Source organism: Cervus elaphus, chromosome 7, assembly GCF_910594005.1.
Source record: "Cervus elaphus chromosome 7, mCerEla1.1, whole genome shotgun sequence".
Taxonomy (NCBI): Eukaryota; Metazoa; Chordata; class Mammalia; order Artiodactyla; family Cervidae; genus Cervus; species Cervus elaphus.
The window spans coordinates 13,830,468-13,858,318 of NC_057821.1; the positions used below are offsets into that span (position 1 = coordinate 13,830,468).

The following is a 27,851-nucleotide window of genomic DNA, read 5'->3' on the forward strand; positions in this document are numbered from 1 at the left end:
AATGGCTGAAAACAACACATGTTTATTATTTTATAGTTCTCGAGGTCAGAAGTATGGAAATGGGGCTGAAATCAACATATCAGCAGGGGCTGCAGAGAAGAACCATTTCCCTATGTTGTCCAGCTTCCAGAGGCAGCTTGCATCCCTTGGTTCCTGGTTCCCTCCCAGCTGTGGCATCACTCTTACCCCTGCTTCTGTCCTCATATCTCTGTCTCTAAATCTCCTATCTCCTTCTTTCCCTTAAAGGAACCTTTGTGATTACACTGGGCCCACATGGTTAATCCAGGATAATCTCCTCCTCTCAGATTCTTTTACTTAATCACATCTGCAAGTTTGCTGTGTAAGGTGACACTATTCCCAGGTGCTAGAGATTTGGGTGTGGATAACGATAGGGAGGCTGTTATTCTACCACTAATACTTAGAATTTCTGGCTCATGGCGATAATAAAGATCAGATCCAGTTCATTTTATAACTTTTTTAGATTCTCTGTGGATAGTGCACGCCCCTTATTGCCTGCAAACCTGGGGAATTGGTACCTCCTTTTGGGTACCCAGTGTTCATGACTGAGCCTTGCTTTCTTGAAACCACTTAGAGTTTGTGCTCTTTGGTAGCTAATGAAATTCATACCTTTACTACTTCTTTAAATCTTAGTATTCAGATATTTTGAATGCTGACCACTCGCTTCTCAAGATTTAACAAGTTATCATACCATTTTTTTCCTGACTGCCAAAGTTCAGTTTTTCAGCATAAATTCCTTTGGTAAAGCTGATTGCCAACTCATCAGTCTAAAGAAAATTAGGCAAAATTGGTACATAACATTATACAGATTTCAGTGGTGCAAGATTATAACTCAGTATTTATATGCAGTGTAAAGCCATCACCACCTTTAAATCTCTTTACCAACTATCACCATACAGTTAATCCCCTTCACCCATTTTTCTGTCCTTCATCCCCCGTCCTCTCTGGTCCCAATATGTCCTCTGTATCTATGAATTTGTTTTTGTCTTGTCTTGTTTGTTCATTAGTGTCTGCTCTTCAGAATATCATTTCATTCCATTCCTTATACAGCCAACCCCTATTTTAATAGAGTATGAGAAGACATTTTGCATGGTCTTGTCACAAGATCAGGAAGAGAGAGGCAGAAAGTTACTCTAGGGTGTTTTTCCTCGGAGATTATCTCAAAGGGATTGGTCTCCTCTCCACCAGGATCACCTTGGTGCTTATTAAGTTCAGATTTCAGCGCCTGGGGTCTAGAGTCAATATCTGATGTCAGTGATAATCTAAAGGAGCTTTTTATACACATTTAATTTGGGGAACCATCCTTTTAAGACATAGTGGGGATTTCCCTGGTGGTTGGTTGGCTACGGTGCTGTGCTGGGGTTTGATCCCTGGTCAGGGAACTAGATCCCACATACTGCAATTGAGAGTTCATGCTGCAGCTGAAGATCCCACATGCTGCAAGACCTAGTACAGCCAAATAAATAAATAATTTTAGTGAAAGACATAGGAATGTGTTTGTAGAAGCCCTGTAAGTCATTTGCCAATTGTATTCCTTGTGATGTGTCTGAATCTGCCCCCACTGCACAGGAAGCCTATGCTATTTTAAACCGATTTGAAGTTGAAGTCACCAAAGAAGAATCAGAAGCAGTAGACACCTTGAGATATTCTTTCAACAAATTGCAGAGTAAAGCAGTGAGTACAAATTTAATTCTTCTTTTATTAAGTGACTATATTCAGAAAAAAAATACATTTCAAACTTTTCAAAAGCTCAATATATATTATCTTCCTAGCTTTATTGGGATATAATCCACATCCTATAACATGTACCATTTCAAAGTATACAATTCTGTAATTGTTACTATATGCAGAGTTGCACAACAACCATTATTATTTAATTCTAGAACATTTTCATCATTCCAAAAAAAAACCCCCATGCCCATTAGTAATCCTTCCTCATTCTTTTCCTCACCACAGCCCCTGGCAAACAGGAATCTACTTTTTATCTCTTTGAATTTGCCTTTTCTGGATGCTTAAACATAGATAGAATCCTATAGTATCTAGTCTTTTGTGACTGGCTTCTTTCACTTAGAATAATGTTGTCAAGGTTTATCCATATTGTTTCACATACCAGCACCTCATTCTCCTAATGGCTAATAATTCTTAGCATCTTTTTACATGTACTCATTAGCCATTTGTATATCTTCTTTGAAGAAAGGTTGAATTTAAATCTGTTATTTGTTTTTTAAATTGGGTTGTCTCTTTGAGTTGTAAGAGTTCTTTATATATCCTGGATGTAAGTCCTTTAATCAAAAGATTTGCAAATATTTTCTCTCATTCTGTGGGTTTTTTCTCTTTCTTGATAGTGTCTTTTGAAGCACAAAATTTTTAATTTTGATAAAGTCCAGCTTGTCTATTTTTTTTTTCTTTTGTTTCTTGTTTTTGGTATTGTATGTAGAAAGCCATTGCCTAGTCCAGGATCATGAAGAGTCACTACTATGTTTTCTTATGAGAGTTTTCTAATTTTACCCTTACATTTAGGTATTTGTTACATTTTGAGTTAATCTTTGTGTATGGTGTGAGTTAGGGGTCCAACGTCATGTAAATGTGTGTGGATATCCTGTTGTCTCAGGACCATTTGTTGTAAAGACTGTGCTTTCACCAAATAAATTGTCTTGTCTCCCTGGAGAAAAACAGTTAATCATAACTGTAAGGATTCATTTCTGTACTCTCAACTTTAATCTATTGATCCACATGCCTGCCCCTATGCCAGTCTTGATTACAGTAGCTTTGTACTAAGGTAAAAAAAAAATAATGGAGCAAAATACGCATAACCTAAGGTTTACCATCTTAATCATTTTTATGTGTAGAGTTCAGTAGTGTTACATGTGTTCACATTGCTCTGCAGCCAATCTCCAGAACTTTTTCGCATTGCAAAATGGAAACTACCCATTAAACAACAGCTCCCCATTCCTCCCATGTAAGTGAAATCATACACTATTTATCTTTTTTGTTACTGACTTATTTCAGTTAGCATAATGTCCTCAAGATTCATCTGTATTATAACATATGTCAGAATTTCCTTCCTTTTCAGTGTTGAATAATAGTCCATCATGTGCATATACCACATTTTGTTTATTGATTCATCCATCAGTGGGCATGTGTGTTCCTCATATCCTCACTTGTTATTTTTTGTGTTCTTGATAGTAGGCATCCTACTGGGTGAGGTGGTCTCTCATTGTGGTTTTTTTTCTCATTTATTTTTATTAGTTGGAGGCTAATTACTTTACAGTATTGTAGTGGGTTTTGTCATACATTGACATGAACCAGCCACGGATTTACATGTATTCCCCATCCCGATCCCCCCCCGACCTCCCTCTCTACCTGATCCCTCTGGGTCTTCCCAGTGCACCAGGCCTGAGCACTTGTCTCATGCATCCAACCTAGGCTGGTGATCTGTTTCACCCTACATAATATACATGTTTCAATGCTGTTCTCTCAAAACATCCCACCCTCGCCTTCTCCCACAGAGTCCAAAAGTCCATTCTGTACATCTGTGTCTCTTTTTCTGTTTTGCGTATAGGGTTATCGTTACCATCTTTCTAAATGCCATATATATGTGTTAGTATGCTATAATGTTCTTTATCTTTCTGGCTTACATCACTCTGTATAATGGGCTCCAGTTTCATCCATTTCATTAGAACTGATTCAAATGAATTCTTTTTAATGGCTGAGTAATATTCTATGGTGTATATGTACCACAGCTTCCTTATCCATTCATCTGCTGATGGGCATCTAGGTTGCTTCCATGTCCTGGCTATTATAAACAGTGCTGCGATGAACATTGGGGTGCACGTGTCTCTTTCAGATCTGGTTTCCTCGGTGTGTATGCCCAGAAGTGGGATTGCTGGGTCATATGGCAGTTCTATTTCCAGTTTTTTAAGGAATCTCCACACTGTTCTCCATAGTGGCTGTACTAGTTTGCATTCCCACCAACAGTGTAAGAGGGTTCCCTTTTCTCCACACCCTCTCCAGCATTTATTGCTTGTAGACTTTTGGATAGCAGCCATCCTGACTGGCGTGTAATGGTACCTCATTGTGGTTTTGATTTGAATTTCTCTGATAATGAGTGATGTTGAGCATCTTTTCATGTGTTTGTTAGCCATCTGTATGTCTTCTTTGGAGAAATGTCTGTTTAGTTCTTTGGCCCATTTTTTGATTGGGTCATTTATTTTTCTGGAATTGAGCTTCAAGGAGTTGCTTGTATATTTTTGAGATTAATCCTTTGTCTGTTGCTTCATTTGCTATTATTTTCTCCCAGTCTGAGGGCTGTCTTTTCACCTTGCTTATAGTTTCCTTTGTTGTGCAAAAGCTTTTAAGTTTCATTAGGTCCCATTTATTTATTTTTGCTTTTATTTCCACTATTCTGGGAGGTGGGTCATAGAGGATCCTGCTGTGATTTATGTTGGAGAGTGTTTTGCCTATGTTCTCCTCTAGGAGTTTTATAGTTTCTGGTCTTACATTTAGATCTTTAATCCATTTTGAGTTTATTTTTGTGTATGGTGTTAGAAAGTGTTCTAGTTGCATTCTTTTACAAGTGGTTGACCAGTTTTCCCAGCACCACTTGTTAAAGAGGTTGTCTTTTTTCCATTGTATATCCTTGCCTCCTTTGTCGAAGATAAGGTGTCCATAGGTTCATGGATTTATCTCTGGGCTTTCTATTCTGTTCCATTGATCTATATTTCTGTCTTTGTGCCAGTACCACACTGTCTTGATGACTGTGGCTTTGTAGTAGAGTCTGAAGTCAGGCAGGTTGATTCCTCCAGTCACATTCTTCTTTCTCAAGATTACTTTGGCTATTCGAGGTTTTTTGTATTTCCATACAAATTGTGAAATTCTTTGTTCTAGTTCTGTGAAGAATACTGTTGGTAGCTTGATAGGGATTGCATTGACTCTGCTTTGGGTAGTATATCCATTTTGACAATATTGATTCTTCCAATCCATGAACATGGTATATTTCTCCATCTGTTTGTGTCCTCTTTGATTTCTTTCATCAGTGTTTTAGTTTTCTATGTGTAGGTCTTTTGTTTCTTTAGGTAGATATACTCCTAAGTATTTTATTCTTTTTGTTGCAGTGGTGAATGGTATTGTTTCCTTAATTTCTCTTTCTGTTTTCTCATTGTTAGTGTATAGGAATGCAAGGGATTTCTGTGTGTTAATTTTATATCCTGCAACTTTACTATATTTGTTGATTAGCTCTAGTAATTTTCTGGTAGAGTCTTTAGGGTTTTCTATGTAGAGGATCATGTCATCTGCAAACAGCGAGAGTTTCACTTCTTCTTTTCCTATCTGGATTCCTTTTACTTCTTTTTCTGCTCTGATTGCTGTGGCCAAAACTTCCAACACTATGTTGAATAGTAGTGGTGAGAGTGGGCACCCTTGTCTTGTTCCTGATTTCAGGGGAAATGCTTTCAATTTTTCACCATTGAGGGTGATGCTTGCTGTGGGTTTGTCATATATAGCTTTTATTATGTTGAGGTATGTTCCTTCTATTCCTGCTTTCTGGAGAGTTTTAATCATAAATGGATGTTGAATTTTGTCAAAGGCTTTTTCTGCATCTATTGAGATAATCATATGGTTTTTATCTTTCAATTTGTTAATGTGGTATATTACATTGATTGATTTGCAGATATTAAAGAATCCTTGCATTCCTGGGACAAAGCCCACTTGGTCATGGTGTATGATTTTTTTAATATGTTGTTGGATTCTGTTTGCTAGAATTTTGTTAAGGATTTTTGCATCTATGTTCATCAGTGATATTGGCCTGTAGTTTTCTTTTTTTGTGGCATCTTTGTCTGGTTTTGGAATTAGGGTGATGGTGGCCTCATAGAATGAGTTTGGAAGTTTACCTTCTGCAATTTTCTGGAAGAGTTTGAGTAAGATAGGTGTTAGCTCTTCTCTAAATTTTTGGTAGAATTCAGCTGTGAAGCCATCTGGTCCTGGGCTTTTGTTTGCTGGAAGATTTCTGATTACAGTTTCGATTTCCTTGCTTGTGATGGGTCTGTTAAGATCTTCTATTTCTTCCTGGTTCAGTTTTGGAAAGTTATAATTTTCTAAGAATTTGTCCATTTCTTCCAAGTTGTCCATTTTATTGCCATAGAGCTGCTGGTAGTAGTCTCTTATGATCCTTTGTATTTCAGTGATGTCTGTTGTGATCTCTCCATTTTCATTTCTAATTTTGTTAATTTGGTTCTTCTCCCTTTGTTTCTTAATGAGTCTTGCTAATGGTTTGTCAATTTTGTTTATTTTTTCAAAAAACCAGCTTTTAGCTTTGTTGATTTTTGCTATGGTCTCTTTTGTTTCTTTTGCATTTATTTCTGCCCTAATTTTTAAGATTTCTTTCCTTCTACTAACCCTGGGGTTCTTCATTTCTTCCTTCTCTAGTTGCTTTAGGTGTAGAGTTTCATTGTGGTTTTGATTTGCATTTCCCTAATGAAAAGTGACCGTGAGCATCTTTTCATATGCTTGTTGGCCATCTGTATATCTTCTTTGGAGAAACGTCTTTTCAAGTTCCTTGCCTGGTTTTAAGTTGGATTGTTTGTTTTTGTTATTGTTGTTGAATGGTGGAAGTTCTTTATATAATCTGGATATTAACTTCTTACAGGTATATGATTGGCAAGTATTTTCTCCCATTCTGTAGATTGCCTTTTCACTCTGTTCATTATATCTTTATAATTATTTTTATTTATATATATATAACTCTGTATACATATTTATTTATATATTTATATAAATATATATTTATATTATTATATATATTATATTATATATATTTATTTCAGAGAAGGCAATAGGAGCCCACTCCAGTACTCTTGCCTGGAAAATCCCATGGACGGGGGAGCCTGGTAGGCTGCAGTCCATGGCGTCGCGAAGAGTCGGACATGACTGAGCAACTTCACTTTCACTTTTCACTTTCATGCATTGGAGAAGGGAATGGCAACCCACTCCAGTGTTCCTGCCTGGAGAATCCCAGGGACAGGGGAGCCTGGTGGGCTGCCGTCTATGGGGTCGCACAGAGTCAGACATGACTGAAGTGACTTAGCAGGAGCAGCAGCAGCATATATATTTATATTATAAATATATATTTATATTTATGTAACTATATAAATAAATTTATAATTTATATATATATTATATATTTATATCACTCTGTAAAGTAAGTAGTGATATCCCTCCTTTCTTTTCTAATTTTAGTAATTTGAGTCCTTTCTCTTTTATTTTTGGTTATACTAGGCAAAACTTTGTCACTTTCATTGCTGTTTTCAAAAGAAAACCTTTTAGTTTGTTTATTTTCCCTGTTGTTTTCTTATTCTCTATCATTTATCTGTGCTTTTTTTTTTCTGTGCTCTTTTTAAATTGTTTTCTTCCTTCTGCTTTCTTTGGGTTTAGTTTCTTCTTCTTGTCTGGTTTGTTAAGGTGGATGGTTCAGTTCAGTTCAGTTCAGTTCAGTCGCTCAGTCGTATCCGACTCTTTGCGACCCCATGAATCGCAGCACGCCAGGCCTCCCTGTCCATCACCAACTCCCGGAGTTTACTCAAACTCATGCCCATCGAGTTGGTGATGCCATCCAGCCATCTCATCCTCTGTCACCCCCTTCTCCTCCTGCCCCCAATCCCTCCCAGCATCAAGGTCTTTTCCAATGAGTCAACTCTTCGCATGAGGTGGCCAAAGTACTGGAGTTTCGGTTAGGTTACTGATTTGAGGTTTTTTTTTTTTTCTTTTAATGTTGGCATTTATGGCTATAAATTTTTCTCTAAGCATTTTTGAAGTTGGTAAATATTTAGACATTATACCTATGGCTGATTCATGTTGAGCTTTGACAGAAAACAGCAAAATTCTGTAAAGCAATTATCCTTCAATAAAAAATAAATAAAAAAAAAACGTGAATGGAAAAGGGATGGTGGGATGAATTGGGAGATTAGGACTGACACAGATACACTCCCGTGTGTAGAACAGATAGCTAGTGGGACCTTGCTTACAGCATGGGGAGCTCAGCTCAGGGCTCTGTGATGACTGAGGGGAGCGGGATGGGAGGGGTGCGAGGGAGGCTCGAGGGGGACGGGATATGTGTATGCATGTGGTTGATTCACTTCGTTGTACAGAAGAAACTAACAATTTAAAAAGTAAGTGAACTCCAAGGCAGGGTCCAGATTCTTTAATTATACTAAAAATTTTATTGAATATTAATTAATGTTGGATTAAAGTTTCCTATTTATGGGGAGATTTGTCACTGAGATTGAAGCAAGACACAGTAGCAAGGACACAGAGCTGAAATTGGGGTCATGACGTGTGATTCTGGCTCTGCCGTCAGCCAGTTGGGTGATCTGGTGCAAGTTAATAACCTTTGTTTCTTAATTTCTTCATGAGGTCCTTTAGAAATATTTTAGAAGCTTTAAAAAATGCAGTTTAATGAAGCTTGAGAAGATGTGTATAAAATTTTTTAATAATAATTTTTATTTTGGGGTTTCATGTTCAGTATTGACTAACTGCTTATTTTAAAAAGTACTTACTGGTTAGTCTAGACAGTGAGTCCTAGGAAGGATATGGGGAGCCCTCAGTTGAGATCTAGTAAAGCCCAATTTGCTATTATTGTTCAGTCTAAAAGATTCACTAGGGTTTTTCTCTCATCTCTCTGTTAGTGTTAAACCTACTGACCCATTCTTTACTACAGTCACCATTAAGCTTAAAGCAGTATATGTTCCAACCCTGCAAGATGCTACCATTGAGAACAGTTAAGGGTAAGAGCCCTGGAATCACATTGCCAAGTTTTGAATCTTGACCTGGTCACATACTAGTGCTGGAACCTTGAGGAAGTTAGTCTCTCTGTGCGTCGGTTTTCTCACCTGTGGAATGGATATAATAGTAGTATATACCACGCAGGGTGGTTGTGAGGATTGAATGAGTTAACATATGTAAAGAACCTGGGAGATAGAAAGCATGAATTGGTGTTAGGTATAATGATTGCCTTTTTATACAGTTCATGGGGTTCTCATAGCTAGTATACTGGAATGGTTTGCCATTCCCTCCTCCAGTGGAATTGATGCTTTCAAACTGTGGTGCTGGAGAAGACTCTTGAGAGTCCCATGGAAAGAAAGGAGCTCAAACCAGTCAATCTTAAAGGAAATCAACCCAGAATATTCTTTGGAAGAACTGATGCTGAAGCTGAAGCTCCAATACTTTGACCACCTGATGTGAACAACTGACTCATTGGAAGAGACCCTGATGTTGGGAAAGACTGAAGGCAGAAGAAGAGGGTGACAGAGGATGAGATGGTTGAATGGCATCACTGATTCAATGGACGTGAACTTGGGCAAGCTCCAGGAGATGGTGAGGGACAGGGAAGCCTGGTACGCTGCAGGTTGCACATAATTGGACTTGACCTCATAACTGAACAACAACAGCAATTGATGATTGCAGATTTAAGCAGAAGCTTTGAAAATCATTGTGGAAGACATCTACTATTCTTTCATACCTAGAGTAATATCTTTTTCTTACTGGGGACTGCTCTAATTATTGCTACCACATGAACCTACTAGAGATTTCTTATCCCAGACCGTGGCCCGGTCCCGGAGACAACATGGGACCTAGACTAGGCCCATAGTCATAATTGTTCCCTTGGCCATATTAACCACTTGAACTGGGTCAGCCAGAAAATATTTTCCTAACTGCAGTTAAATAGCTTTGCCTCTTGGGTCATGAGCTAGAATGATTTGAGACTCTTTGGTGCATTTGGATTGTTTATTTCTGAGTTGTTTTTTTTTTAAACAAATTAACATTTTAGACACATCCTCGTTCATAGTGTATCTGTGAGATTAACAAACCTGCTGGAGTAGAACTTGTATTTTTCATTTAAATACATTGCTTTCACTCTCACATTGAGCCTTTTTTTTTTTTTTTTAATTTATTCTAGGTTTCTGTACAAGATGAACTGGTTCAAGTGCAGCCAAAGTTTAAAAGTAGCCTACTTGAGTCTGTGGAAGTTTTTCGTGAGGATGTAATGAACTTCGCAGAAGCGTACGAGATGGTAATTAAGTGTTTCACACTCTGTGTTAAGATATTTGGCACAATGTTTATATGAGATGAAAGTGATGAACCCTGAGAAATATACTGTGATTTGTACGTTGTGTGCAAGAGGCTATCTTCGCATAGTTGCAGCTATCAAAAAGAGGGAATAGCTGTTCCTTTAAGCATGTTTTATATAAGAGAGAAGAGAAACAATTTAACTGCTAAAAGGAGCAACAATTTTGGAAATCATGAAAGGAACACAGAGTCTGCTTTTGTCCTTTCTTAGGGCCAGCATATTCATAATTAAAAATGTAGTACAGTTGTTGGAAGGCTGTTAGAAACTATAAATGTCCTAATGCCAGGGTATCATGCAACTGATTTTTTCCCAGCTCTAACTCTTAGAGAACCAGAAGGGTCGCTGAACATAAACAATAAATGTCATCCTTGGTCAGTCCCACAGACTCCTCAGCGTGGTATATGACTAATAATGGTTGACCTTTATGAAGTTAAAGCTCAGAAGTTGGATGTAGTCCCTAACATATTCTGCTTTCTTTTAGTGATCATAGCAGATATAAAATCATAAGATAATTTAAGCCCTTGGTGCTACTTCTATAACACTTTTTCTTTAATGTGTACTGAACATCTCTTTTCGGTTTGATTAGTTAATATTTTATTTCTCTATTATTCTGTTATACTGGACATATGGCATATTATTTAGCATATCCATAATATTTATGATTGTACAGACCATTTGGGGTCTTTTTTGCAACTGTTTTCTGGCTCATGGCCTCCAAAGACTGCCTTCTGCTACTTCCAAGTATTCAACCTATGTGTATCTCTGTTTCCATATCAGGCTAGACTATTAGTGAGAGGAAGTTGTTCTCAGAACTATGTATCACTTATTCTAATGCACAACCACAGCACCATCATTTATGATTGTAAATGAAATGAAACAGAGTTCTTGTATTGTAAATGTCATACAAGATGTAGTTTAATCACATATTTTATTAGCTATGTCAAGGTCCTTAAAAAATGAATGGAAGTTAGAGTGATGCAAATGTACTAAAACTGATTGTGATCATAGTCTGTGAATATAATAAAAACTGTTGAAGGGTACATTTTAAATGAGTGGATTGTATAATATGTGAATAATATCTCAATGAAAGTGTTAACAAAAAATAAATGAGAGCTTCATATACAGGATAAAGTTAGATCATGTAAATTAAAAATCATGTTTATTTGTTTAATAATAGATAAACCTAATAAATTGATAAATATATGTGGTTAGGAATTAAAATGCTGATTATATTTCATTACAGGAAGGACCCATGGTTCCAAATATACCACCCCAAGAAGCTAGCAACAGGCTACAGATCTTTCAGGTAAAATTACATTTTTGTGGTTACATTGACATTCCCTGTATTTATACTTAGGTGGCTTCCATGGTCATCTCACCAAGGAAATACAGAGCTGCTGTCCAAATATCATTGTTTTTTTCTTTACTAGGAATACCCAAGATTGAGTGGATTATACTACTACTTTACTCATTTGAACCCTGTAGGAAAGATGACAGTCTAAAATAGTAGAAAAGTCTGAATTATAGAATTTTACAAATGTCGTTTTTTTACTTTCAGATGTATTTATAGGAACTTGAAATGTATGTCTGGGGACCACTTAATTTATTAAGGAAATAATTTTATATAAAATGATTACTTTCAGAATGCTTGAAAGTTAATTTTCATGAGTACTTAACTTTTCCTCTGATAGCTTGGTATCAGCATGAATTTGCTTCACAAATCCTTGTTTCATAGATAATATTAAATAAACTTCAGTATAGCTTTTATCTTGATTATAATAAATTCTACTTTAATGGGTTCTGAATTAATTACATCTTACTATAATTTAAAAACCTTTTATAGGCCAATTTTGATGATCTATGGAGGAAATTCGTTACATATTCATCTGGAGAACAACTCTTTGGGTTGCCTGTGACTGACTATGAGGTTTTACACAAAACTAGGTAAGTTTAGAAATTGAACAAGTTTATTATAAATAATTAACTGTCCATTAGGTGAACATGTCATCATCATTAAATCCTTCATTGTACAGAGACGGGTCTGGCTTGGAAAATTCCTAAATAGTCCCCTCATTCCTAGCTATTCCTATGTTATTGAATACACAGTCTCCATATAAAATATATAGCCTTTTGGCTAACATCAAGTGTGGTTTTCCCTGATAGCTCAATTGGTAAAGAATCTGCCTCCAATGCAGGACACTCCGGTTCGATTCCTGGGTCGGGAAGATCTCCTGGAGAAGGGGTAGGCTTTGGGCTTCCTTTGTGGCTCAGCTGGTAAAGAGTCTGCCTGCAATGCAGGGGACCTGAGTTCAATCCCTGGGTTGGGAAGATCCTCTGGAGAAGGGGAAAGCACCCACTCCAGTATTCTGGCCTGGAGAATTACATGGACTCTGTAGTCCACGGGGTCCCAAAGAATCCGACACAATTGAGCGACTTTCACTTTGAAGTGTAGTATTCACAGGTGGCACAGCGGTAAAGAATCTGCCTGGAAATGCAGAAGACACAAGAGACCCCAGTTCGATTCCTGGGTTGGGAAGATACCCTGGAGAAGGGATAGGCTACCCACTCCAGTATTTTTGAGCTTCCCTTGTGGCTCAGCTGGCAAAGAGTCTCCCTTTAATTCGGGAGACCTGGGTTCAACCCCTGGGGTGGGAAGATCCCCTGGAGTGGGAAATGGCAACCCACTCCAGAATTCTTGCCTGGGAAATCCCATGGACGGAGGAGCCTGGTGGGTTACAGTCCCTGGGGTCACAAAGACTCTGACATGACTGAGCACGTGTGCCACACAATGAGGACGTTTTCATTTACTTGCCCCAGAATCCCTCCTTTCTTCTTGTTTTGGATATAACTGCATCTGGGCACATGAGGGAAAGCTTTTGGTAGGAAAGTGATGTTTAAAAGGCAGATTTAAAGGCAGACATGATCATAAAAATCCAGCTTGCATTTGAAAGTAAAGAGATCAAATAAAACATTAGCCTTAACTTTGCTCTTGTTAGCAAGTTTTGGTCACATTGTTTGCAGTGATTGGTATGGTTATAATAATTAAACACACTTGGTAATGGCACATAATATTTTAATTTGGAATATTTGAGAGCTATAAACCTTAACCTAATTGATGGAACTTTAATAAAGTCTTTGGAAACTGACGGGGTTGCATACATGTTGGTATAAGACATTATACACATAATGTATGAAATATTTGATTAGATGAATTCTGCCTATCCAATAATGGAATTTATCTTTAAAATACATGTTACATAATGACTTAATTATTTGGTTTCCCAGAAAGGAACTCAACTTGCTGCAGAAGCTGTATGGACTATATGATACTGTGATGGGCAATATTAGTGGTTATTATGAGATACTTTGGGGAGATGTAGATATTGAAAAAATCAATGCAGAACTTCTGGAGTTTCAAAACAGGTGAGTTTCAATCACATTAAACTTAACCAATTTATAGTGCATATTTTAGGATCCTATAGGAATTTCACAGCTGGTTTTATCTTCTGATATATTGCTGTATATTCATAACACCTTCTTCAAAGAAATGTATAGATGAAATAATTTTTTTTCTTAAAGATGTCGTAAACTGCCAAAAGGACTTAAAGATTGGCAGGCTTTTTTGGATCTGAAAAAAAGAATTGATGACTTCAGTGAGTCATGTCCTCTACTGGAAATGATGACCAATAAGGCGATGAAGCAGAGACACTGGGATCGAATCTCTGAGCTAACTGGAACCCCGTTTGACGTGGAGTCAGATTCTTTTTGTCTTAGAAATATTATGGAAGCACCACTCCTTAAAAATAAGGATGATATCGAGGTACATGGGATTTAAAGTCTTGCAAATGACCTGTTAAAGAATGTCTCCTTTTTCTCTTCTGACAATTGTACAAATAAACATTTTATTCAAGGGTGTACTGATTGCCCTATATAATGTACCCTCAAAATGTCAAATGATCCTGAACATTCCTTGGTTTGGCAAAATAATGCTGTAACTCACGGAGATAATATAATTATTTGAATTATTTAGTTTTGGAGCTCCTCAATCTGTCCTCTTTGTCCCTTAACTATACTCTTTTTAAAAATTCTGTTTATTTCTATGTTGTGTTCTTGGTGGATTCCTCAGAACATTTTCCAACCTTCTAATTCTATACTTTTTACTATTAGTCTAGTAAATACTTTAAATTATTATATATTTCCTTCAAGATTTTTAATTTGTTCATTTCCATTTTTATGCTTAGTGTTATTTACATTTCCATCAATAATGTGCAAGGATTCCTTTTTTTTTTTTTACATCCTCACTAACACTCTTTCTTGTCTTTGTGATGATAATCCAACAGGTGTGAGGTGATACTTCATTCTGATTTTGACTTGAATTTCTCTGATGATACGTGATGTGGAACACCTTTTTATGTACCTGTTGACTCTTTGTATGTCTTTTTCAGAAAAATAGCTATTTAGAGACTCTGTCTATTTTTTCATCAGATTGGTGGTTTTTGCTGCTGAGTTGTATGAATCTGTTGTATATATATATTGAATATTGACCCCTCATCAGAGTTATTATTTGTGAATATTTTCTCCTGTTTAGCAAGTTACCTTTACATTTTGTTGGTTGTTTCCTTTGCTGTAAGGAGCTTTTTAGTTTGATGCTATCCCACATGTTTATTTTTTACTTTTGTTACCTTGGCTTTGGTGTCAAGTCCAAAAAAGTCATTGCCAAGACTGATTTCAAGGAACTTACCACCTCTGTTGTCTTACAGGAGTTTTATGGTTTCGGGCCTTTAGTCCATTTTAAGTTAATTTTTTGTGTGGTATAAGATAGTGGTCTAGTTTTGTCCTTTTACATGTGGTTATCCTGTTTTCCCAGCACCATTTATTGAAGAGACTGTCCTTTCCCCATTGTATATTCCTGGCTCTTTTCTCATAAATTAATTAAACATATAGGTACGTTTATTCTGTTCCACTGTCTCTGTTTTTATGCCAATACCATACTTTTTTGATTACCGTAGCTTTGATATAGTTTGAAAGCAGGAAGCATTATGCCTCCAGCTTTGTTGCTTTTTCTCAAGATTCCTTTGGCTAAAGGTTTCATAAAATTCTTTGGTTTCATAAAATTTTTAGGATTTTTTGTTCTGTTTCTTTTATTTATTTATTTGACTGTGCCTGGTCTTTGTTGCGGCATGTGAGATCTTTGTTGCAGCATGCAGGACCTTTCTTTGAGGAGGGCAGGCTTAGGTGCCCCAAGACATGTGGGATCTTAGTTCCTCGACCAGGGATCAAACCTAATCCCCTGCCTTGGAAGGCAGATTCTTAACCATGGACCACCAAAGTCCCCTTGTTCTATTTCTTGAAAAATGTCATTGACAGGGATTGCTTTGAAACTGTAGATTGCTTTAGGTAGTGTAGACATTTTAATGCCAATCTATGCTCGTGGATTATCTTCACATTTACTTGTGTCTATTTTAAGTTGCTAGCTACTAAAGTTGGAATGCAGTCTAAAACTCTACATTTTTACTCCCCCCCTACATTTTGTTTTTGGTGTCACAGTTTACATCTTTTTATCTTGTGTATCCACTGACAAATTATTGTAGTTTTCGTTATTTTTACTAATTTTGTCTTTTAACCTTTCATACTAGATTTATAAGTGATTAACCCAACACCTTTTACAACATTAGACTATTCTGAACTTTACTATTTATTTCCCTTTACCAGTGAGATTTATACTTTCATATAGTCTTCTGTTACTAATTAGCTCTGTTTCATTTTAGCTTAAAGAAGTCCCTTTAACTTCTTTTTTTTGTAAGACTTATCTAGTGATGATGAACTCCTTTAAGCTTTTGCTTGTCTGAAAAACTGTTTATCACTCTTTCAATTCTGAAGGACAACTTCACCATGTACTGTATTCTTGGTGGCAATTTTGTTTTTATTTTCTTTCAACACTTTGAATATATTGTGTCACTCCCTTTTATCCTGCAAAGTTTCTGCTGAAAAATCTGCTGGTAGTCTCATGGGGGTTCCCTTGTACATAACAAGCTGGTTTTTTTTTTTTTTTTCTTGCTGTTTTTAAGATCTCTCCTTGTCTTTAACTCTTGACCCTTTATTTATGTGCTTTGTTGTGAATCTCTTTGGGTATATTTGTGTACTAAGCAAATAGGCCCCTTTTTCACAGAAAGCTTTTTAGTGAGCTGCCTCTGTGCTGGGCCCTGGGTTGGGTGAGTACAAGCAAGCTATTCAAGAGTTATTTCTCAGTTCATTATGGGCTTGTGGGTCTCATGGACATAAGTCCTGAATTTGGGAGTGGTTACTTCTTTTTAACAGTATATATATGTCAAAACTTTTGTTTTTGAAGCATTTTTGCCCTATAAATGCTGTTCAAATACTATTGAAGGAAACAATCAAGGAATTTAAAAAAAAACCAAACTTTGATGATCACTTCATTCTTACAGTAGGTTTTTACACTTAAGAGTATAGCTGTTCATAGGCTGTGCTTTTGAAAAGTTCATTTCGCAAGTCCAGGGAACTCTAGGATTCAGTTATTAGTTATTTTCCCCCTAAACAGAGTCTCGGCGTTGTCTATGCCAATATATTCTGTCTTCTTTGCTCCACGTACCCTGCTAGTAGCCTAGCTGGCTGCTTACTGTTACTTCAGTCACTGCCTTGAAAGGAAGCCTTTTCCCTTCCTATCAAATGTCCTCTCCCTCCCCCTGTTGGTATCCTACTTATTCTCAGATGTGCCTTCCTCCATGAAGCCTTTCCTCCTGACTGTAGGCAAAAGTCATTTCTCCCTTCTCAGAACTCACAACAGTTAACAACACTCTTATTACACTTACTACACACTGTGTGTGTTAGTCGCTCAGTCGTGTCCGACTCTACGATGCCATGAATTGTAGCCCGCCAGGCTCCTCTGTCCATGGAATTGTCCAGGCAAGAATACTGGAGTGCGTAGCCATTTCCTTCTCCAGGGGAGCTTCTCAACCCAGGGATCGAACCCAGGACTCCTGCATTGCAGGCAGTTGCTTTACTATCTGAGTTACTAGGGAAGCTCTCCTACACACTAATTTGTGGAAATTCCTTACACCTTCATATCCTTTCCCATCTCTGAGATTCTGTGAGTCCAAGTAGGAAAATCAATTGAGGTATGTTGGGAAAATACCTTAATTTTATTTACCTTTGTGAGACTTTCATATCAAAAATTCTCAGAAAAACAGGAAAATCCATAAAAATTAGAATTAACTTTTAATCAAGTGAGATATTCATATTAGGGTCAGAAGAGGTGGGACTATAGCAATGTTTATAACTTTAAAGAGTTCAAAAGAATCTCACATATATTCTCATTTGCTTCTTTTAACAAGCCAGGGTGCGGCTGTGATTATGTCCATGTTGGCTGAAAAACAACAATTAAAAATAGAAACATGAAACATGATTTAAGTTCCATATCTCATGTATCTCAGTTGTGTCCAACTCTTTGCAATCCCAGGACTGAAGCCCATCAGGCTACTCTGTCCATGGAATTTTCCTAGAATACTGAAGTGGGGTGCCATTTCCTTCTCCAGGGGATCTTCTCGACTCAGGGATTGAACCTGTGGCTCCTGCATTGACAGGCAGGTTCTTTACCTCTGCGCAACCCGGGAACCCCAGTGACTTTCTAGGGCCAAAACTAAAAAGTTCTGTGATTCTAATGCACTGAATTTGTAATTGAAAATGTCATGACATATTCTTTGATTTCCCTCTGAAGGATATTTGCATATCTGCCATTAAGGAGAAGGATATTGAAGCTAAGCTGACTCAGGTGATTGAGAACTGGACCAATCAGAGCCTGAGTTTTGCAACCTTTAAGGGAAAGGGAGAACTCCTGCTCAAAGGAACTGAATCGGGAGAGATTATCACCTTGATGGAGGACAGTTTAATGGTTTTAGGTTCCTTACTAAGCAACAGGTAATTGTATAATTTGCAGGGGAAGGTTTTGATTTGTCATTTAGGGTAATATAATTTTAGATAAAACTCCAGTTTTGTAGCTGTGGCAGAACATGAGATTCTGACCTAAAGTGTTGACTCTTGTCAGTCCTTACATGAACTACCTATTTTCCCTAATAATCATGGCCTCAATTTTTTTTTTTGTTACTCACCTTCCCATCATAATTATTCTCCCCCAGATTGGCAGCTCATCTTCTGAATATCTTGACTGCCTACCAAGATGACATCTTCATTTTATCTTTCTATCTCATTCTTTGATTTTTTTTTGTCATTGGCCTCCTTGGCTGAACCTCCTCAAGTGTTCACCCAATAGCCCAAGAAAAGTAGGCTGGCAAACATGAAGGAATATACTGTTAGGGGCTTGACACTCACATTTGGATTTTTATGGTGAAAAGCCTACATCTGTGCTGGGTCCACTGCAGCCTAAATGAGGTGATCTGTCTATCATGGGACTACTGAATCAGCTTGAAAGTGACTTGTGATCTCAAGTGCAGCTTTAGGAAATGGGACCTAGTCAGATTAAATATACTCTCAGGCCCTGGTCTGAGTATTACCAACCTCTAATCCCCTAGCTGACTGTCCAGTGATTCTTAACTGGTCTTTACCCTAACACACCTAAGAAATGCGTCACATTATTTCAGAGGTCATTAGCAGAGGTCAGTGCCCAGGGTGCATGGGGATTCTAATACCCTATCTGCAGGTTGGGATCACTGTTTAATGAATGACATCCTGCAACACCTCTAGCCCAAAGACAGTCTTGCATTTTAATAATGCATTAACTCACAAAACTCCTAGGAGTTCTAGGGTGCAGTTGCTGGGCTTAAACTTCTAGGGATCATCCTCTGCTTTCAGGGAATCTGAATAACCTGGCAAAGGTGACCATTGGCTATTCAGTGGTTCCTGGACTTCACAGGCTGCTGCTTTGCCATGGTTCATTGCAAAGTTTGCCATCTTGATTTCCTGAATGATGATATCTTGAAGAAAGGCTCTAGGTTCATCTGGGCCTGGTTGTGCAACCCAGGAATTCAGAATTTGAAACTTTTCTTAATTTTGTTGTTAACTTGCATATAACTTGAGTTGTTGTTGTTCAGTCGCTCAGTCGTGTCTGATTCTTTGTGACCCCATGGACTGCAGCACGCCAGGCTTCCCTATCCTTCACCATCTCCCAGAGTTTGCTCAGACTCATGTTCATTGAGCCGGTGATGCCATCTAACAATCTCTTCCTCTGTCATCCCCTTCTCCTCCTGCCTTCAATCTTTCCCAGCATCAGGGTCTTTGCTAATCACTTGACTCTTTGCATCAGGTTGCCAAAATATTGGATCTTCAGCTTCAGCGTCAGTTCTTCCAATGAATATTCAGGATTGATTTCTTTTTAATTGACTGGGTTTGATCTCCCTGCAGTACAAAGGACTCTCACGAGTCTTCTCCAATACCACAGTTCAAAAGCATCAATTCTTTGGCACTCAGCATTCTTTATGGTCCAACTATTATATCTATACATGGCTACTGGAAACACCATAGTTTTGTTTGGCAAAGTAATCTGAGTAGTTATAGTACTAATTTATTGTACTAGTAAACTCAGTGTTGAGGTCCTGCTAGGAAGAGTATAAGGATATCTGAGAAGTCACAACACTATGGGAGATCCTCCTTCTAGAAAACTTTGCAGCACCAACTGGATCCAGAATGCCTCTTCCAGAGCCAACCATAGCCTTATCTTGTAGTAAGTGCCAGATGAATCTCTAGGGCTATTCAGATGTGATGTCAGAAGAAATTGTGTATTTCCATGGGTGAGACTTGACTCACCTCAAATACCTGGATTGTGACACTTTCCTGGTGGGCCCCTGATTCTGTGGGGTTCCTTGAGCCTTCTTTTCTGTCATTAACAGGTTCTACCACACAAAGTTGTGCAATGCAAATACCTGGCCAAAGGACAAAAACTTGTCATTAGTGATTTTATTTCAAATCCCCATTTTTCATGTTGGGAAGTTATACACCATCAAAGATGACTCTTTTCAAAAATTTCTGGGCAAAGTTATTTTTAACTCCATCTATCTAGGTGGTTCAGCTCCCTAAAATGCTTATCCACACCCTCTTGGTCTACATGTATTGATTTTGAAGGTGCTTTTGGCATATTGACTGCCTTTCAGCTCTAGACTGATGGTCAGATGCACACTATAAATTGTGAGTTGAGAAAAAAATGCCTCTCTCTACTAGACCAACTCATCTACCTCTTTGGGGCAGTTTTTGTACAACCACTTTATACCTCCATAGGCTTCTGTAGAAATCAAAGGTTACACTCAGGCATCAGACTATACCCAGAAGAACCCCATTCTATATGTGAATCCCTTCAAGTCACTCTGTCCTGGACCAAAAAAACTTTTAAGACTGTACAAATGTCACTCACCAGGAAGTGCCACTACACAACTTCAAAGCTATATACTTGCATTGCCACAAACTGAACTTGGCTTCTTAATCCAACTGCAGGTAATTGGGTCTTTACCCAGTGTCTTCCCATCACTTCCTCATGGCATCCACTCTGTTTCTTGTCTTTCTTATTTGTGCCCAGCTTTTTGGACACCTTGTAGTCTCATGAACTCTTTAGCTAGCCCCAGTGGTGAAAAAGCAGGATGGGGAAAAAATGGAAACAGTGACAGACTTTACTTCCTTGGGCTCCAAAGTTACCACAGATGGTGACTGCAGCCATGAAATTAAAAGACATTTGCTCCTTGGAAGAAAAGCTATGACAAACCTAGACAGCATATTAAAAAGAAGAGACATCACTTTGCCGACAGAAGTCTGTATAGTCAAAGCTATGGTGTTTCCAGTAGTCATGTACAGTGTGAGAGTTGGACCATAAAGAAGGCTGAGCATTGAGAAACTGATGCTTTCCTACTGTGGTGCTGGAGAAGACACTTGAGAGTCTCTTGGACGGCAAGGAGATCCAACCAGTCAATCCTGAGGGAAGTCAACTCTGAATATTCGTTAGAAGAACTGATGCTGAAGCTCCAATACTTTGGTCACCTGATGTGAAGAGCTCATTGGAAAAGACCCTGATGCTGGGAGAGATTGAGGGTAGGAGGAGAGGGGGGCGACAGAGGATAAGTTGGTTGGATGGCATCATCGACTCAACAGGCATGAGTTTGAGCAAACTCCGGGAGATAGTGAGGACAGGGAAGCCTGGCATGCTGCAGTCTGTGGGTTGCAAAGAGTCGGACTTGACTGACTGAACAACACCAACAGGGGCTTTTTGGGAGTAGCAGTTCTGGATCTTTTAACACTGCAGAATCTACGGGCACAGTGCCTGGTGGAATCAGCAGTCTGTGGGTAAGGAAGAGCACATTTGTAGTGAACGTCAGACCTCAAGTTTGCCCCAGGCTTTGTGTTAGTCATTCCACAGCCCAGTGACAACAGGGCCCTATGTGTTATTCTCATGAGCAGTCCCCAGTTGGATTTGGTTCATAGACGTCTTGGCAGGCCATCTTAGTCCATATTTTCCCTATACTCCAAGGAGCAACCAGTACAATTCCTTTGCTAGACCTCTGTAGCTTAAAACGAGGCAGATTTCTTAGTTTATCACTGATACATGGGAACAGTAAGTGAGATCACTATAATTCTATGTTTTATTCATAAAAATGCAAATATCTCATTTACTTTATGAAATTTAATAGGAGCTTCTTTTTTTTGTAGGAAAAAATATTCATTGTCAAAGGACTATTTCTCCTGTAAATTATTTTGTTAAAGCCTACTATTGTCTGAATCTCTCTTAAAATGTAATATTTTTCCATTCTTACTTTTTAGATATAATGCTCCATTTAAAAAAAATATTCAGAATTGGGTGTATAAATTGTCTACTTCCTCAGATATAATTGAAGAGTGGCTAGTAGTCCAGAACCTTTGGGTTTATCTTGAAGCTGTCTTTGTAGGCGGTGACATAGCCAAACAGCTACCACAGGTAAATACGGCTTTTGTAACTGCTGATAGAATAGTTTGGTGTATGTTGTCTATATGTCCTGTAGAAATCTTCAGAAAGACATATGGTCATGTCTTGATGATTTGCACCAGTGGTTTGCAAACTGTGGCCAACTCACCTAGTTTTGTAAACATAGCTTTATTGGAATACAACCATGTCCATTCATTTCTGTCCTGTCTGTGACTGCTTTAGCATTACAATGGCACAGTTGAGTAGTTGTAACAGAAACCATATGGCCTTACAAAGCCTAAAATGTTTGATATCTTGCCATCAACAAAAAATTTGCAAACTGCTGACCTTTAATTTACATTAATAGAAAGAAGAAACTCATAGTATTTTATAAATATACATTATAAACACAATATTTTCAAATCTCCAGGTTGTCTGAGGAGGTGAGGTGCATTCAAATATGATACTACTAAGTTATCATAGAAGAGGAGTTCAAGAAGAGACGTTCATCTCTTCTAAGAGTTAGACTTATTCCTCTGAGTTAAAATAATCTGTAATCCGTAAACACAAATTAACTACTAGTAAGTTAACTAATAGTAGATCAGAAATAGGAAGCAAGGAAACTTAGCCTTAGAAACCTGTAACAAATTATTTAAAACAGCTTTATTGAGACCTTTTAAATGAATACCCATACATTACTAATATCTTTATTCTATAGAGGTAATTTTCCTTTTGTAGAATTAGTCCTATTCTTTTGAATTTCCATACCTATGGCATCTCTATGGGGCTTCCCTGGTGGCTCAGACGGTAAAGAATCCACCTGCAATGCAGGAGAACCGGATTTGAGCCCTGGGTTGGGAAGATCCTCTAGAGAAGTGAATGGCTCCCCACTCTAGTATTCTTGCCTGGAGAATTTCATGGTCAGAGGTGCCTGGCAGGCCACAGTCCATGGGGTCGCAAATCTTTGTAGTTTCAAAATCAAGGACAAAAGCATTTCGAAAGTAGCTGGTTTCCCTTTGTAACACATTTTTAAAACAGAAATCTTTTCTTTTTTAATCAGAAAGTTATATTTTTTTCAAAAGTGCACTTAAAACTTTTGATAGAGGCAAGATTATGCCAATTTCTAAAAGCATTTTTGCAATCGAATGCAAGCTTAATATCATTCATAGTAAATAGTAGATTTTCATTTGCAAAAATTTAAATGAAGCTTCGTTTTGGATTTTTACTGTTTTCTCCTTTTCTTTTTCCTGGGGCACTATTAAGCTTTAATTATTCCAAAGATACTGAGATCAAATTATTTTCATGCTTCTTCAGTTTGCTCATCAAACCAAAACACTTGGGGTGCTGAAAGACTGGATTTGCGATTTAAGTTGATAGCACTGAAAATTAATCATGCAGCACTTTGAAAAATGTATTAAATGTATGGAAATGAATTAGTGGTAAACCCTATTGTGATAGGACAGCATTTCAATAAACAGTTTTATGTCTTTGGGTTTCTGTTGTTCAAAGTTAATTCAGATGAAAAAAAAATGCTCCTTTAAATTATGTAGCCTAAGATTAATAGGGTGGCTTGAGGAGCTATAGGAGATGCCATAGTGAAGACTTTGCTTCATTCAGTCATCCACATGCCGACTTTTACTGACTACGTGTTTGTCTTTAGGAAGCAAAACGTTTTCAGAATATCGACAAGTCATGGATAAAGATAATGCAGCGAGCTCATGAGAATCCCAATGTGATTAGTTGCTGTGTTGGAGACGAAACCATGGGGCAGCTTTTACCTCATTTACACGAACAATTAGAAGTATGTCAGAAGTCACTTACAGGGTAAGAGTTTAATTTTTTCATTGCCTAACATTTTATATGTGATGGTGTTTTATCCCAAACTACCCTTGGCTTGTGGCTACATAACTCCAGTCTTTTATGTCCTTCTCCTCTTCCTGTGTGTCTCTTATGAGGATACTTGTCATTGGACTTAGGGCTCATCTGGATAATCCAAGATGATCTCCTCTCGAGATATTTACCTTCAGTACATTTGCAAAGGCCTCTTTTCCAAATGAGACCGTATTTACAGATTTCAGGAAATAGGATGTGGACACGTCTTCTGGGGGCTACCAGTCAACACACTGCAGGTGTGGAGTAGAGAGGTGCACTCAGAGAGCAATTAGCCAAACAAATTCACAGATAATTTTCTTCAAAGGCAGTTCTTTCTCACTTTCTTTTTAAATAGGGTGAAAATATACCCCAGTTTGTCCAAATTTTTGCCTTTGTCCTGACTGAATGGCTAGTTGCCCCCACCCCGCTTTCACCCTCAAAATATCCTGGTTTGGAGATAAATTGTATGTTCACCCTCAAGCATTTAAGCTTGAGGTTCACAGTACTCTTAGAAGGGTTGCAGGAGGGCTCTTGATGAGAAAGAATACTATAGATGATGCCTTGTTCTGAATCACTTATTTCCACTTGTTTTCCCAAGTGCCATCTATAGTGGAGCAGGACTTTTCAAATGGGAAATGGCTATAAGTGTTTGCTACTATCTTGTTGATATTAGTGATTGTGTCTTGTCTAAAAACCCCAAAATCAGTAATTCAGAAAAAATTATTTGGTAATGTGACTTTGTTTAAAGGTATTTGGAGAAGAAGCGATTACTATTTCCAAGATTCTTCTTTGTGTCTGATCCAGTTCTCCTGGAAATTCTTGGACAAGCCAGTGATTCCCATACCATCCAGGTATGTCATCTAAATGTCTGTTACCTAAATCCTTTTTTTCCGTAGCCTGTGTAATAAAAAATAAAAATGAAGTTAACATCTTAAAAGTGCAGTCAGGAAAGAAGTGTATTAAAAATTACATTGGTTATAAAATGCCTCATTTTCTTTGTATTTGGAGCCCATCACCTGGAGGCAAGAGCTATCAATTATGCAACTCACCAGCTGGGTGATCTTAGCCAGTTACTTAATTTTCCTGTGTCTCAGTTTTCTTGTCTGTAAAATCAGAATATTAATCATTTCCACCTCATAGGCTTGTCATAAGAATTATGCAAGATAATGCATCAAAAGTACCTGACACAAAGTATGTGCTCACTAAATGTAACTCATTGTTATGAGTATTTAAATCTAAATATTCTTAGATCAGATAGGGATTGTGGTTTAAATTTGTCCCTTTTTTCCTGTCCAGCATGCTTCTCAAATGCTTTTAGCCATTTCGAAGGGCAGTAATTCCAGGAGGAAGAGAAAAACTACACAGAACTGAGTGTGGTGGCACTGAAACCCCATCCCAGGACCATTTCTGGTTTGGGAAGCTGGGAAACAGCTAATGATACCTTCCTTGTTGGTTTCCGGGGAGTTGTGGGGATGAGAAAGGACAGGAAGGAAGCAGAAGCTGTGTGAGGCAGACGCAGAGCCAAGATAGGAGGACTGACCTGTCCCTGGGAGGGAGGGGACAGGGACAGTGTGGTTCAGTCTCCACTGGGAGGAGGATGACAGTCACTAGTTCAGTCCCCATAATGTAAGAGGAGGGGCATCTGGAGGTCTTGGAGGAAACATTGTGGAGGGCTGGATTTAAGTGGGCTTCCAAGTCAGTCAAGGGTCAAAGAAGGGTTTTTTTTTTTTTTTTCTTTTGAGACAATGAAGTAAATTCTTAATCTTTTACAAATATTAAAAAAAAAAAGATAGCAAAGCTTTTAAGAAACGTCTCAATGGCTTTTGTGTTTGCATGCATGCTCAGTTGACCCGTTGTGTCTGACTCTCTGAGATCCCATGGAGTGTAGCCTGCCAGGCTTCTCTGTCCATGGAATTATCCAGGCGAGAATACTGGAGTAGGTTGCCATTTCCTCCCCCAGGGGCTCTTCCCGACCCCGGGATTGAACCCACGTCTCCTGCAGCTTTTGTGTTTAACCTCGTGTGTGATGTGTTTGCTCTGTCTTGTGTTTTCTTATAGCCACATCTCCCTGCAGTGTCTGACAACATAAATGAGGTGACCTTTCATGCAAAAGACTACGATCGTATCATGGCTGTCATATCAAGAGAAGGAGAAAAAATCATTGTAATTTAACTTGATTAAAATTTTGTTAGGGCTTCTTTAAAATTTAGAATGCAATTCTCTTATGAGAGAAAGGGAGGGCATTGAGTCAGGTTCTAGTTCTGTAGTCCTGCCTTTGTTACAGACGAGTTTAGATAACTCATTTAATTTCTCTGGAATTCATTTTATCACCTATACAGTGAAAGCTTTAGACCAAATGATCTTTATACTTCTTGCTACATTATTAATTAATTTTACTCATGATTTAAGTATTTTGTGTGAAATCGTTTGCTTTGCCTTGAGGTACTGTGATTTAGGACATTTGTAAAAATATCAAATTACTGTCCATTTGTAACCTACTTGTAATATACTTTTTCAGTTGGATAATCCTGTTATGGCCAAAGGTCCTGTGGAGATTTGGCTTCTGGACTTATTAAAAATGCAGATGTCATCATTGCACAATATAATTAGATCTGCATTCTATCAAATCAGTGATTCAGGATTTCAACTGTTACCTTTCCTCAATCACTTTCCAGCACAGGTGAGGACGCACAACATTCAAAGAGTAGAAGTAAGGGGGACAGACATTCAGGGAACAGTCAGCCTGATGATGTGGAAGCTGTTCTGTGTGTGAGTCGCTCAGTCATGTCCAACTCTTTGTGACCCCATGGACTGTAGACTGCCAGGCTCCTCTGTCCATGGAATTCTCCAGGCAGGAATACTGGAGTGGGTTGCCATTTCCTTTTCCAAGGAAGCCGTTCTAGCTTTGAACAAGCTAGAGAGGCCTACCCGCTTGTCCTCTCCTACACCACTCTAGTCCAACCCACCCCGTCCCCCCAGAAGAGGGTTTGCACTGTTCTCCCACTGTTGAGGATCTTCACTGAGACTAAAGCACTGAAGAGAAATTTCATCTTGTATAAAAGACACCTGTGTATGTATAAAAACATCTATCTCTATCCATACGCAGGTAAATATAGACACAGATACAGATGTAGACATACATAAAAGGGGTCACCATATCTTTTCCTGAAACGAAATCCATCTTGCCTTTTGTTTATTTTCCCTTCAAGTAATTAAACATTGGCATAATCTGTTGAAGGACTTCTTCTCATGAGCCAAGTTTTTAGAGAGAAGACATTGAAGAGGCTGGAGCGGGTGTTTTCTTGAAAAGCCCTCCTGCCCTTTGACTCTTGGAAGCGTAGTGTCGTGTGCCAGGTGTTATTAAAGCTGGACATGGCAAGTGAGGAAGTAACAGTTTCATTACATTTTCAGCCAAGGTAAATGAAGAGTGATGATTTGTGATCTGGGTCAGAGACAGTGAGGAATAGAAGGCAAGAAAAATATAGGCGGGTTTAGCAAAACCCAACTGCTCTTCCCAACCCAAACCCCAAATCTTGAATTACTGCACACACAGTGGAGACAGCTGAAATGCTATGATATTATTCAAATGACACAAATACAAATACAGAGTCAATCTTCAATGAAGAGAATACGTTAATATCGTTTTTGTATTGTGTAATATTCTTGGCAAGCTTTAATATTCTTATTAGCATTATTACCTTTGTGACAAAGCTTTATAAAACACTGTATTTGATAAGCTGAGGAAAATAGCTCCTTAGGCTAAATCAACATAGTTTCCCTCCTGTAGGAAAGCATGATTACAGTTGGAAGGAGATAACAGCATTACAGTTGGAAAAGCTGAAAAGCAAATTTAAAGCAGTGGTGAAGTTGGACAGGATATAATAGGAAAATTGACCAACTTTTAGGACTTTCTTTCTTTTTTTTTTTTTTTTATTAGTTGGAGGCTAA

The 27,851-nt window shown here is 38.1% G+C and overlaps 1 protein-coding gene across 2 annotated transcripts in view; it reads left to right on the forward strand.

The window, feature by feature from the left end:
* DNAH8 (dynein axonemal heavy chain 8) overlaps window positions 1–27,851 on the forward strand; it is a 311,786-nt gene that overhangs the window by 97,915 nt on the left and 186,020 nt on the right. For both annotated transcript variants that reach the window (XM_043907360.1, XM_043907362.1), the window contains 12 exons: window positions 1,588–1,692; window positions 9,968–10,081; window positions 11,382–11,444; window positions 11,982–12,082; window positions 13,424–13,561; window positions 13,718–13,958; window positions 17,874–18,073; window positions 21,911–22,064; window positions 23,692–23,855; window positions 24,652–24,754; window positions 25,962–26,066; window positions 26,422–26,583. In XM_043907360.1, the coding sequence (XP_043763295.1) occupies window positions 1,588–1,692; window positions 9,968–10,081; window positions 11,382–11,444; window positions 11,982–12,082; window positions 13,424–13,561; window positions 13,718–13,958; window positions 17,874–18,073; window positions 21,911–22,064; window positions 23,692–23,855; window positions 24,652–24,754; window positions 25,962–26,066; window positions 26,422–26,583 (1,650 nt within the window). The remainder of the gene's footprint in view (window positions 1–1,587; window positions 1,693–9,967; window positions 10,082–11,381; window positions 11,445–11,981; window positions 12,083–13,423; window positions 13,562–13,717; window positions 13,959–17,873; window positions 18,074–21,910; window positions 22,065–23,691; window positions 23,856–24,651; window positions 24,755–25,961; window positions 26,067–26,421; window positions 26,584–27,851) is intronic.